The 13,042-nt window shown below is 41.9% G+C and overlaps 1 protein-coding gene across 3 annotated transcripts in view; it reads left to right on the top strand.

Annotated features, from left to right (window-relative positions):
* MAGI1 (membrane associated guanylate kinase, WW and PDZ domain containing 1) overlaps positions 1 to 13,042 on the top strand; it is a 351,151-nt gene that overhangs the window by 266,206 nt on the left and 71,903 nt on the right. For 2 of the 3 annotated variants that reach the window (XM_054387388.1, XM_054387390.1), the window contains exons 4-5: positions 7,983 to 8,189; positions 10,427 to 10,637. In XM_054387388.1, the coding sequence (XP_054243363.1) occupies positions 7,983 to 8,189; positions 10,427 to 10,637 (418 nt within the window). Of the gene's footprint in view, positions 1 to 7,982; positions 8,190 to 10,191; positions 10,200 to 10,426; positions 10,638 to 13,042 lie in introns of all 3 variants that reach the window. The other variant, XM_054387391.1, reaches the window with a different exon arrangement.

Raw genomic sequence — 13,042 nt, forward strand, 5'->3', positions numbered from 1 at the left:
CTGCATTAGTCTCATGACTAAAATGTAATGGGGTGACTTGCTAACATTTTTGAAGTGTATAAAACTAGATACTCTAGACAGGGTCTTAGATTGTGGTACTTAATGAGTGTAATAAATTACCTTAATAGTGCAGTTAGAATTTCAGCTGAATTAGAGAGGTGTATTTGGTAACATGCTTCAAATCAAGATGCCTTTAGCCTAATTAATCTGATGTTCTAGCTCTCTTAGGGTCTCTATGCAGTGACCCCACTCCTCCAACTGCTTTGTCAATATTCCTGGATTTTCTTTGGTGCTCTTCTGGTGTCTTCACAGCCTGTGGGTCTCACCAACTTGGTACAACCTTGCAATGAGAACCGTACCAGTGGCATGCCAGACATGACAGGAGGACTGGGCGAGTAAGGGTGGTAGATGCTGGGGATGCCCATGCAGCAGAACATGTTCTGCTTGATACAATAAGATCTGCTTATTATTGTCTCCATACTCCAGATGAGTCAATAAATCACAATGGCTCCTTTAGCACCATTGCAATGTGTCATGTCAGATACCCACTTACTAACATCTGTGCACTGCAGGAAGATTCCTCTTCTCTCTTTGGCTTTTACACTTTTGATTCTTTTTTTTTGTTTGTTTGCTTGCTTGTTTGTTTTGTTTTGTTGGGTTTTTTTAATCACTATTAATTAAAAAAAGACAACACATTCTTGAGTATGTGCGCAGTTATCAGTGCTGAGCATGAGTGCTGCTCTACTGGTGTAACCTGGTAATCAGTTCTTTATTCTATAAACAGCTAAAGTAGTAGCTGAGTAACTTTAAAAGCAAATAATCAAACATTTGATAGGGTTTAGAGTGGTTTTGAATTTCGCATGGCATTCCTGATTGGCTTCTCTCCATACATGTTCAGTAAGACATTTTTCATATGAACTCTGTCTGATATTGTTCATTAGAAGTCTTGCATTTCACTGGTTTTGATGTATTTTAAGACAAAAACCTTGTGGGAAAAGGTTGTTTGCAAACCCCTCTGGCAAAAAAAGTTGTCTATCTGTCTGTCTATCTGTCTGTCTATCTGTCTGTCTATCTGTCTGTCTATCTGTCTACCTACCTATCTATCTATCTATCTATCTATCTATCTATCTATCTATCTATCTATCTATCTATCTATCTATCTATCTATCTATCATGAGTTAGTCACTTTTTTCCTAAGTCAGATTTCAGGTGCTTTTAAGGCATCATTTACTCTCCAACCACAGTCTAATGTGCTGAAGTCTGTTCATTGATAGATGGTAGCCCAGCACATTTTGGCATTGTTTCTTGGTACTGGATGTGGTCAGGACTGTCCCTAGAGTTGGCTACTCCTTGATGGTGTTACCCAGCTCCATCCCTTGCAGCTGGGCAGCTCTTCTGTGCCCTCCACAAACCCCAGGATTTTCCTGCCACTGCAGAGCTTGCCTCTGCTATGAGCTGCCATACACACACCACTGCCCTCTGGAGAGGCAAGGTGTTAATGTATGGTGAAAGTATGTATATAATGGTGTAATGAAAGTATGTATATAAAATTATTTAAGTATTTGCAAGAGCAAGAGCTGCATATTGCAGTGGCTTAAGATGATATTTTTCCTGGGTTCTTGCAGCCTTGTGATAGGTAGAGCGTGTTCCAGCTGCTTCTCCAGTGTTCTGTCAATACACCATGCACAGGCACATGCTTATTTATGTTCATTCTGAGTTTTTTAATCTGTTTGTATATGGATATAACAGCTGCTGTGGTACAACTGGGCTCAGGAATCACCCTGAGCCTCCATAGCCACCTCATGCCCCAAGGTCTTATTGCTTATGTGTTACTTTAAGTATCTTTGCTTTTTTGTAGAATTTTTCCATGCATTAAATGTGCTTGGACACAACTGTATGTGAGTGCCAACAATAGCATGTGGCAATACTTAGTGATATCTCAACACAGGAAAAATCAGGATAGATGAGACTGATTTGATCTGTAGGTGACTTTTTGCTGTGCTGTCTTTGCTTCTGAGGACACTAATTGGAGTCTGTGTTAGATTTCAAACACAAATTGAAATGAGAGTATTCTAACGTCCTGACTAATTTAACAAGAAACTCAGGCTGATCTTGCCTTTAACCTCACCATTCATAGCTGCAAAATTGACAAAGAATCTATTATTTAAAGCAAATTGGATTTGCATGTATTATAGGTTAATTTCTCCAAGATTTCTTTGGTTGCTGATGTTTTGCTTCTGATCCAGATGCTGTATCTGTGGCCTCCTCCTGGTTGCCTGGATACTCTGAATTTCCTCAAGGCAATTGCTAATCAATGTGCAGTTGCAGCTAGGTGAATCCCACAGACAGCAGCCAGATCTGTCATCTAAATGTAGAAGTCTGTAGCAGAATGTGATCAGGAAAGAGAACAGACAAAACACTGTAGCAGGAGCTCTGCTCCCAGGAATCAATTCATCCTGTGCTAATCAGACACAAGCACTCTTGCTGGAGAAGATGAGCAGAAGCTCTCCTGCTAAAATTAAGGGTCAATTGTTTTGATTCTTGTACAGCACAGAGAAGAAGAGCTGCATCTCAGAAAAGAAAACAATTACATTAATAATTACATTTAAAGTCTTTGTGTCAAGGCCTTGCTTAATTTTGCTGCTTATCTCAAGTCTCTTTCCCCAAATACCCATTTGCATCCATACAGTAAGCAATGAACAGCTTTTTAAAACACGAGCTGTTAATGGAATCCTTGTTAACACAGAGTGGTAGCTTTGAAGATCAGATGCACTTCTCATGGATGCAGGATCCTCTGTGCTACACAGAGGCTTTTGAGTTTCTTGGGATTTTTTATAATTGCAAAATTATGCCTCACAGTAGGCATCAAGAAATTCACAACTGTGAGAACTCAGTCCTTCCCTGAGAGACGAATGCACTCCCAGTCCCAGGCCTAAATTTCTTTACAGCAGAAATGCAAGACAGATTATCCTCCCTGAGAAAAGAGAATAGCTACTGCAAAGGCAACACCTACAGGTTGAAGTAACTGAAATAATCTGGGACCATGTTCTTCAACTGATATGGTACCATATAGGATTAATGCTTAAACTCATGCTGACCTTGCATACCACTCCTCTGCCTTCTTTCAACTTTCCATCCCACCTCTGCTACCCTGTCCCCACCCCAGCAGCCTCCACAGTCTCATTTTCCCTCTCTGCAAGGTGAAGCATCTGCTTTCACATCCATTTCAACTTTAGACTCTTTTAGATTGTGTCTCTGTTCTTGTGTGTTTCTACCCATTCCTGAAACAGCATCTTGGATAGATGGAGTCCTTACAACCCAAACTCAGTGGTGATTGGCAAAAGTTTTTATGGATTAGATTTGTACCTATGTTATGTAAGGGTGGTTTTCATGAACTACATTTCAAATTTCAGGTCATATAAACAACTTAAGGTTGTCTGGCAATTTACTGCCCATCAAGGGAATATTAAGTAAGAATGTTTTATTTTGAAATATGACAACTTTCCCCTTACCACTAGGTTTCTAAAACTTAAACTCTTGGCTGACAGCATTGCTTTAATTCACAAGCTGTGGGACAGGGCAGAAGCTGTTGTAGATTGCTTGCATTGATAGTGATCACTGCTTGAATTGGCAGAGGAGGAAGCGTTATGATGCTGTGAACTTGTCTTATTGTTGTGATTAGCTGTTACCAAAGTCTAATTACTGTGCATGATGCTAAAATGTGTAAGCTGCTGACACTTAAAGATAAGGAGATGAAAAGAAATCAACTCATTCCAAACAACTAACCTTTGTTTGTTCCTTTTTTTTTCTCCCCTAACTGTTATTTTTGTGCACTCTCCTGAGCAATTCTTTAGAGTGCATGGATTGAGTCATGGCTTTGGCTGCAAAAGCTGCCATCAGACTTTAGTTGTGCTTAAATAAGTTTTAAGCACCAAGAGACTGAATAAAACAAGGGTTAGTGAAAGGCGATGACAAGGAATTCACTTAATGGTATGAGCGTCTACTGAGTGAATGCATTGTTATTAGCTATTAATTCAGTTGCTGTAGGCAGGATCCAAATGTGATTGAGAAGAGGGTAAAGCTTAGAAGCCTCGTTCCCATAGGAATCACACATGGGAAAGTACAATTTCTGCCATGCTTGCAGCTTCAGAACTGGCATTTCCACAGAAAAGCAGAGGTTTTCCCCCTGTCTTGATCAAGAAACAAGCTTCATCTGGGACACGAGCTGCTCTTTTCCAGCTCTGAGACATCAGGTTAGGGGCACAGTCCTCAGAAGTTTTGCAGAGCTTCACCTGAGCTCAGCACTCTGGGGACTCCTGCCGTAACTACTGTGCTGACTTCAGAAAATGTTTTGGGATCCTCTGGGATGACAGATGCTTGTGTATGCACATGTAACATGCTGTTAATAATTAGAGCTGATTGGATATTCAGTGCAAATTACACTGGCTATGAAGTTAGCCCCTTCTTTAGGCTTACAAGTGGCTCACAAAGCACTGTTAAAGCATATTTTTCAATGTATGTTTTTTCATAAACATTGACAGAATTCATTTGGAGAAATAATGTTGAGTCTGAGTGTTTTAAAATCTCTTGCTGGGCTGTTCACTGCCAGTTATTAATTGTGCACTTTTGGATTTCTGAGTCACAGGGTAAATATTTTCTCTTTCTAATTTCTGGGATTAAACATGAGTTTTGATGACAATTTTAAGTGCCAGCCCCTCCTGATGGTCTGCCCCCATCCCCAGCCCACACGTCATGTCTTCAGAAAGAACTGCTTAGAGAAATAGATCTGACTGCATACAACAAACATGAGGAAAAGAGAGTGTTTCCATTTTCTGTCATTCACCATGTCACCTGGAAGTTGGGTTGGAACTTTCTTTTGCAATTTTCCATCTCATGAACTGGGTTATATCCCAAACCTGTATGTCCTGAAGGAAGAACTGTGGGGTTTTGGATTATTGACTCAGGCTGAATCTGCCTCCTGTGGAGAAAAATGAAAAGTTCAGCTTCAATGACTACGTTTCCCATATTCTGCAAAACAAACCTCACACATGCAGAGCCATGCTCCATTTCAAGTTCATATCTGCTCTTCATATGTATTCATATGTAATTGTAGGGGTCCCTTAAGACAGCATACTGTGTTGGTAAAAAATAATTTTTCACTAATGTTAGTACCAACAACCATGGCTGGCTTGGAAAGTAACTAATGATTATGATATAAACAAATCTGAAATATTTTAGAGAAGCCTTTTTTTTCTGTTGTGGCCTGTTAGGAAATCCAGCCTTGCTTGTGGCTAGAGGAGCTGAAAAGGAGCAAAACTCAAAGATATAATCACATATTTCTCTGTAACTGGAGAAGGAATGGTAAAATTTTTCACTGCTCTTGTCCAGGTAGAAATAAAAATCCATGCTAGCAACATCTATATATCCCTTTGACTCACTTTGTTGTTATCTATCACAAAACAATTTAACCATTTACAGCAGACCTGAAATAAATTTTGCACAAAACAGAGCTGTACAGTGCCATAAATGAAATTTGTTCTCACATAGGCAGCACACACGTGAATCTCTCTGCTTAGCAGTTAACATTCTTAGAAAACATATTTTGTCTAGAAAAACAAACAAACGAACAAAACCCCCAAACCTCAATGTAGCAGCATTCTCCAGGAGAAATGCTGCAGAAGATAGGATGGCAGCAGGGTAGAATATCCTTTTCCTGCCCACCTACCTTTGTATTTTCCTATTTCACTCCTTCCTCCCTATTCCTCCTCTTTTTGTATAAAATAATCCCGCAGTATCTAGAGCAGAAGAATCATTTCTCTAGCAGAGACTGCAACCTGCTTGAGGAGCCTCCATCCCCATTAGAGGCTCTTTCCAGAAGAAGTAATTTCCTTCTCCCTATAAATTATGCATCAATGTACATTTAAGATTCTGAAATGATGAACAGAAGATGAAAGCATTGCAGAGTGTTGCTGCTCCTATGGAGCTGAATCCACGACGTTGTATACAGGCTGGAACACACCTTGTTAAGACAAACCTGCACGTGTTGCTGTCCTAGTACTCTAGCTGTAAAAGCATGGAGATAGGAGCTCCTCCAAATTCTTCATCCTCAGCTCTATAAGAAAGACTTTTTCTCCTCCTGGAAAGCGGCAAGGGGGAAAGATAGCAACATGAACCCAAAGTGATCTTTGCAGATGGGCTCTGCCAGCCTGAGCCAGGGTGATTCACAGTCTCTGTTGTTCCTGATGTGCTTGGAGACCTTCCAGAGTCACAGGTTGAATGTTAGGACATGCACAATCCCTGTGGCACAATCAGTCTCACCCTCCAGGTGACAAGCAGCACACCTTAGAGATTGTAAGGGACTTAGATTGATCTAGTGGGATGGATAATTCAGTCAGCTAAACAGGACTTGAGCCAAACAATTAGTGCTTCCAAGCCGAAAGAGGGTCTTGTCATTTTGAACCTGAAGTGCACATTGGTGAGTTGGGGCTACTGTGTACAGCAGTGGGGGCAGGTCAGTGAAAAGTTGCTTGGCTAACTTGTGTCAGTTTGTGAATGCTGCTCTGTTTGCTTCTGCAGCAAAAATAACACTACATATGTATAAAAATAAATGAAAAAAAAAGGGGGGGTTGTGTTTGGGGATTTTGTTTGTTTGTTTGTGGGTTTTTTTGTTGTTTTTTTATCACAAATGAGGTTTTAAGGTGTCTTTGCACAATCTGCCCTTGGCATGTGGTTTCCCTCTAGTGTAACAGGGATGGTAAAGGGTCATGTACACTTTCTGTGGAATGGATGTTAAATATATAATGTAGTTATATACTGAAAAATTGGAAAATAAGGTTTTTAGGTTATACATAGCCTATGGAGATACATAAAGAATGTAATCAAATGTGTATGTATATTTAAGGGAAGAATTTTGTGCTGTTGCCACAGTTGAAGCTATTTGTGTGCACCCCCACGTGGATTTATAGAAAGCTATATGGAGGGCATGCTTTGTATTTTGTTGTGTCAGAGAATATAGGGAGAATTAAGTTAACCCTTGGAATCTAAAGGTGGCAAATGAAAATTAATAATAATAATATTATCATATAATTATATTATTATATTAACAATAATTCAAGACCTGAGATTCCTGTGGAGCATTTCAGGGCAAGTCAAGCACATCTGTGGTGTTTGAGGTGAAGTGAAATAGCAGCAGTGAAATACATCCAAGCAGTTTTGGCATCAGTGAACCTGCACTTACTTTGTATTTCTTCCATGGGCACTTAAAACAACAGTGAAGCATCCCAAACACTGTTTGGATCACTTCTGGTGATGGCTGCCAAGAGCTGTGTGTTTGCATAACTGTGGGTGCATCTTTGTCCCTTCAAGTTTTGCTTTAAGGTCTGGCTGTTCACTTCTACCCAAGCTGACCCAGTCAGCTTGTCTTTGAAGACAGCAGTGCCACGTGGTACCTTTCCTTTTCCCTCCTTTGACAAAGTTTTATTTTATAGGAGAGAGAATAGTTTTTGCTTTTTGAATGCAACATCCACCCCAAAAGAACCTGTGTATTAAAGCAGGCCATCAAGCCTTTCATCACTTCTCCGGGTGATAGCAGTCATGAATTTTTTATTTTCTGCAGGGCTCACTCCAGATCTGCCACAGCATTGTGTGGGTGCACACATGCAAGAAGGCTACTAATTGAAATTCAGATGTAACGAGATGAAGTTTTGCTATTCACCAGGCCTGCTTTTTGTTTTAGTCCTTGTATGCTCAGTGCACCAAAACAATGCCACCATTGCTTCTCCTCTTAGATTCAGCAAGAATAACTTAAAAGGCAAGAAATGAAATATGCTCCCCCCACACCCCAAAACTAGAATGGTGTGTGTTTGTTTATTTGCTTACTTGTGGGGAGAAGCAGAGATTTCGATGGAACTGAAAGTAAAATAGAACTCTTGCTGCTATAAACTGTTGCCTTTTGAAGATGCAAATGTGTTTCTATTGCCTAGGTAACTATTATGGAACGCCCAAGCCTCCCAGCCAACCCCTCAGTGGGAAAGTGACTTCCACCGATGCTTTGCAAAACCTGCAGTCTGGCTCCAAGCAGTCGACCCCAAAGCGAACCAAGTCTTACAATGATATGCAAAATGCTGGCATAGTGCATACAGAGAATGAGGAAGAGGATGATGTACCTGAAATGAGCAGTAGCTTCACAGGTAAAACAAAAATGTCGTGGTCCATCAGTTAGGATACGTGGGGAAGGTTTTTAGAGGGGGATTTTGGGGAGGTTTTGTTTTTAATGGGTTTTCCTGCAAAGGTGTCAGTCCTGGACAGAAGCAGCCAGCAACACATGAATGGCAGATGTCCAGGTGTGCGCAATCACATGCACAGTTGTGTCTTATAAAAAGGCCTTGTAGCATTGAGCTGGAAGAGGAAAAAAATGGGGAAAATTCAAATCCATTAGTTGCAGAAAGTTCAAGAAAGAGTTAAGCTAAGGTTGACAGTTATAAACATTATGGAATGGCTCAACCAGGATTACATTTGAAAGTAATTATTGCTGCTTCCTAAATCCATTGCTCTCCTTTCCCCTTCCTTGTATCTAGAGATACCCATCACATACAGCTGCTAGGTACTCTTCTCCAAGGTACATTCCAGCAAATTGAGGACTGCTTGCTTGCAGGAATGAGGGTTGGAGCATCGGCACAAGTTCTTTGTTTTGTGCATGCCTTGTGTCTCACTGAACACAGATTCCAGTCACAGGATCTGATTTTGGGAGGAAGCTTGTGGGAGATGCTGTTTGACCTCCTTGCTGCCCACCTCAGTATGGTGTCCCTGAACTAAGTGGAGCTTCATTTCTCTTCCTTCTTTTCCTTCACAAGACGAAATACAGGAAGATGCAGCTCATTTGTCACAACGTTATCACACCCTGGCCCCTTGCCTCCATAAAATGGGCACAGACTCAAGAAAAGAGTCATTTCTCATATAGTGAAGTGATTCCCTGTGCTTATTTCACATTTAAGTGTGCTAGCCATATTAGACTGCTCCTGCTTCTTTAGAAGACCTCTCGGTGACTTGTGTTTTCCAGACTTTGGCATGTTTACACTCGCAGTCTTAAGCTGGCGATGATTCATTCATGCTTCTTTATCTTGTCAGCTTCTACCTAAAAATAATCAAACACCATGAGGGCTAGAAAGCAGTCAGCTGAGGGTACTGGTGTAGTCTAGATCTTTTTCTTCTCTCTCCTCCCAGTTTTATTATTTTCAGTGTCTTGTTTTTTTGTAATGGCAGCACATAGATTAGAAATAGGGTAGGAGCTGCAGTTAATGGGCCTCCTAAAAACGAAGGTTGTGGGCTTGAAATGAGGACATCCATGATCTCCAGTCTGGAGGGCAGAGGCAAGGTCTTGGATCTGAAGCCCTTTCAGTCTCACTGCTTGGGACTTAGCAGCGTGAGACACTGATCTCCATGTCTTTTGCTGAGGGTGCTGTCTGCTGCATATTCTGGAGACTGGTGGTCTCAGGTAATTTGGAATTACTGCCATCAATTTTCATCACCTGCAAGAACCAGAGAAAATCTATTTGGTAGACAGAAAGGTAATTTTAGAATTTGTCTGTTGTTGCAAAAGCTCTCTGTGAAGATGTTAGGGACACAGACTTGGTTTATGGAGAGCATTTACTGTGATTAGGCATGGAGGGAATGAACACCAGTGTTTCATGGATATGGCTCAAAACTGCATGGATGTAAGCATGAGAAATGTGTCCTTAGAGAGAGGAGGGCCAGATATATTACAAAATCCTTCTGAGTGACTTTCACTGGAAGGAGACAGTGATGAGCCATGGAATAAACCTCCTCAGACAGCCAGAACAGGCAGTAGTGAGCAGCGTTAGTGGACACATGCTGTAGTGCTGGCAATTATTTAAATTTTTAATTAAAAAAAAACACCTGCATTGCACTAAAGATGTTCACCACTAGCTTGTTGATGTTGAGCTTCTGGCTGCCTTCTCCACTTGTAAAAGTCTACCCTTTTGATCATTCTTCAAACAGGAAATTTTGTTCTCCTAATCCCTGTCCTGCGATTGGCACTGCAGGAGTGAATTTGTAAGCCTGCTCGAAAGCCCATTGAACTCATCTACATCAGTGAGCCCTGGCCTCAGACATCTTGGAAAGCTTTGGTACCTCAGCAGGGCCTATTAGAGTCAGCACAGTAGCTGATCACAGCTTCTGATGTGCACTGGCGAGGGCCTGGCTGGCAGAGTGTGTGTGGGCTAAGCAAGCTTGTCCCTGCTGGCAGAAAGACTGCAAAATCTCTGCCCTCGGTTCATCTGTTGCTGTGTCTTCTGAATTAAAAAAAAAAAAAACAACGAAAGGCAAACTGTAAGGATAAGGCTGGAGAAGCAAATGGGATGAGAAAGAGACTAATTTTCAGTCATATTTGTGTTTGTTTATTCTGCAGCAGAGTCTGGTGACCAGGACGAGCATAACACGCGTATCGCAAGAGAGACAGCCCCACCGTCTGCCGTTGATAGCCGCACCAACCTTCCCACCACGGAACCATCTCAGAGCCTCCCTCAATACCTACCTCCTTCTGCTGAGGATAACCTAGGTCCTCTGCCGGACAACTGGGAGATGGCCTACACCGAGAATGGAGAAGTCTATTTTATAGAGTAAGGCACATTTTTATTGTTTTAATTCTCACTCTCTCTGGGCATAAGTAAACCCCCACGGATGCATTTTGTGTGTGTCTGTCTGTGTGTTAAATATTTAGCGCATACAGCTATCGCACAGAGCTCGACGTTCCGTACTGCTTCTGAAGGAGTTTTGCATTTCCTGATTGGATTAACATCTGAATTACTGCTGAGTTCAAAGGCAGAGGGAATTGCTTGTTTTATGAGGGTGGTTACAAAAGCAACAGACACTTATAAAATGTGGGCCAGTTGTTTTCATGGGTGGAATGAAAGCTCCTAATTGAAAGGGCTGAGAGTCCGTGTCTAGAGCCTGCCTCCGTGCATAATGCAGCAGAGAGAATTCCTCTAGTCTTGTGCTCAGGCTGTAACACACTCAGGGAATGGACTTTGTGTGTTGTCCTCTTGTCAGAGCAAATGGGCCAAATGTTAACATGCTCCAGTGGTTTGCAGAAGGCATAGCTCGAAGTAGGCACAGTAAGTTTGAAAAAGTACCACCTCATGCTCTGCAGTTTTTTGCCTAAGAGCTGAGTGCTGTCAGCAGTTTTATGATGATATTGATTTTTTCATGCCATAAATAATAGTCTCTAATTATACTTGTCTAGATTTATTGAGATAGGAGTAACTTACAAAATGGAACCTGTTAGTGGAAGAGATTTCTTGCACAGAGCTTAGCTAGATGTTAAAATTCAATTAGCTATTGAAACTCAAGCCCTTAGCTGCCAAAGTGGAGGAGGAGGATGAGGAATTGATTTTGGATTTGATTGTCTGTTTAATGTGATCTTGGTAACTGAGCTCCTCTGTGCGTGTACAGAGGCCAGATGTCAGTGAGTACAGAAGTGCCTCCTCTGCCAGTGCCTTTCTGATCCTCTGGAGAATTATGCTGGGTTAGGGCAGCAAGGGGAGCAGTACTTGTCCATCATTAGGAGAAGTGTCTTTTGGATAGGGCCAAGGAAAGGTTCATCAGAGCAGGTTTTCCCTTGGCTGCAATTACAAGGAAACACATCAGAGTGCCAGCAGATCTGAGGAGCTGGGAAGACTGAAAGCATTGTGGCAGCCTTTAACCAACTGGGAGAGGGCTGCTGTGAAAAAAAAGCCATTCCAGGGTACTCTCAATTACCTGAAGAGGTTCCACCAACCCCCTAGTGTAAGCCAAAGTCTAGAAGGCACATTGCAAATTCTCATGAGCATCATGTCAGATGAAACTGAAATGTGTTCATTATCCTAAACACGATATTCTGCCCCTCATTATGTCCTCAGGGCGCCTCATTCTTTGACGTGCTTTCTGGTTTTCATGTATATAACATAGCCTGAGTAATAGCCCATCCAGCCTGCCATTTTCCTCCCTGCAGGAGGACAGATGATGAGCACTAAATATGCCCAAGCAACCAGTTGCTTCCTTTTTTTGTCCCCACAAGGGCCCTTGCTGTTATTCCTCACAGGTGGTTCAGCTATGGGTTCTGCTGCTGGTGCCAGTTTCCCCAGAGCTCATCCCTGTCGCTGCTATATTCTCTGTGCGTGTGTAGTCTCTCAGCAACAGAGGACTGTAGCACCTTAAATGATTTATAGGACCTTTTGCCAGAGAATCATTTATGTGGTGGGAAAATGTAGCCTGCATACACAACTGTCTGTCTGACACAAAAAGATGGTAGCAGGTCTGCTGCCTTCCCTGCAGTGCAGACTGACCGTTTTGGGGGTACATACACATGGGGGATGATTTTGTGCAAGAACATGTTAGTGTGAATGCAGCACTGAAGGACTGAAGTTCTATTAATTCTGAGGACACCCAGAGCCTAGAAACAATTTAGTTTGATTTGTAGCAAATTAAGAGAGCAAGCTAATGAGCTGTGTGGACCCAAGCTGGCTCAGATGTCTGTACCATCATCTACAGTGCTTTGGATTATCAAGTCAGGGTGCTGAGGGGAACAGTAGGGGAACATTTGAGCTCCTTGCACAGAACCGGTGGGGCCAGAGCTGTGTGTCAGATAACCAATCCTGACAGCTTGTAGCTGAAGCCCTTTGGCCCTTGAGATATTTTTTTCTGATGCTTTAATTGGGATTTTCATTACCCAAAGTGTCCCAGTCCCTCATTACCCTGTGTGTGGATCTGTGCATGTTACAGGTCTAACACAATCCTATCCCTCTCAGTGTATGATCTGAAAGGTGTCCAGCTAAATTTTTTGTGCCTCAGCAAACTACACTGTTGTAAGCTTTTGGTTAGTGAAACAAAGTTGCAAGAAATATGCAAAATACTCTACTGCTCTCCTCCCACCGTCCTCTTTCTCAGCTAGACTACAGACCTTCTTATTTATAAATTGGCAGAACCCCTCAGCTTTATTGCTGCTAATTTGCCTGACTTGCTGAATTTCTACCATTCAGTTTTCTGG

The sequence above is a fragment of the Indicator indicator genome, chromosome 15 (genome assembly GCF_027791375.1).
Source record: "Indicator indicator isolate 239-I01 chromosome 15, UM_Iind_1.1, whole genome shotgun sequence".
NCBI classification, from domain to species: Eukaryota; Metazoa; Chordata; class Aves; order Piciformes; family Indicatoridae; genus Indicator; species Indicator indicator.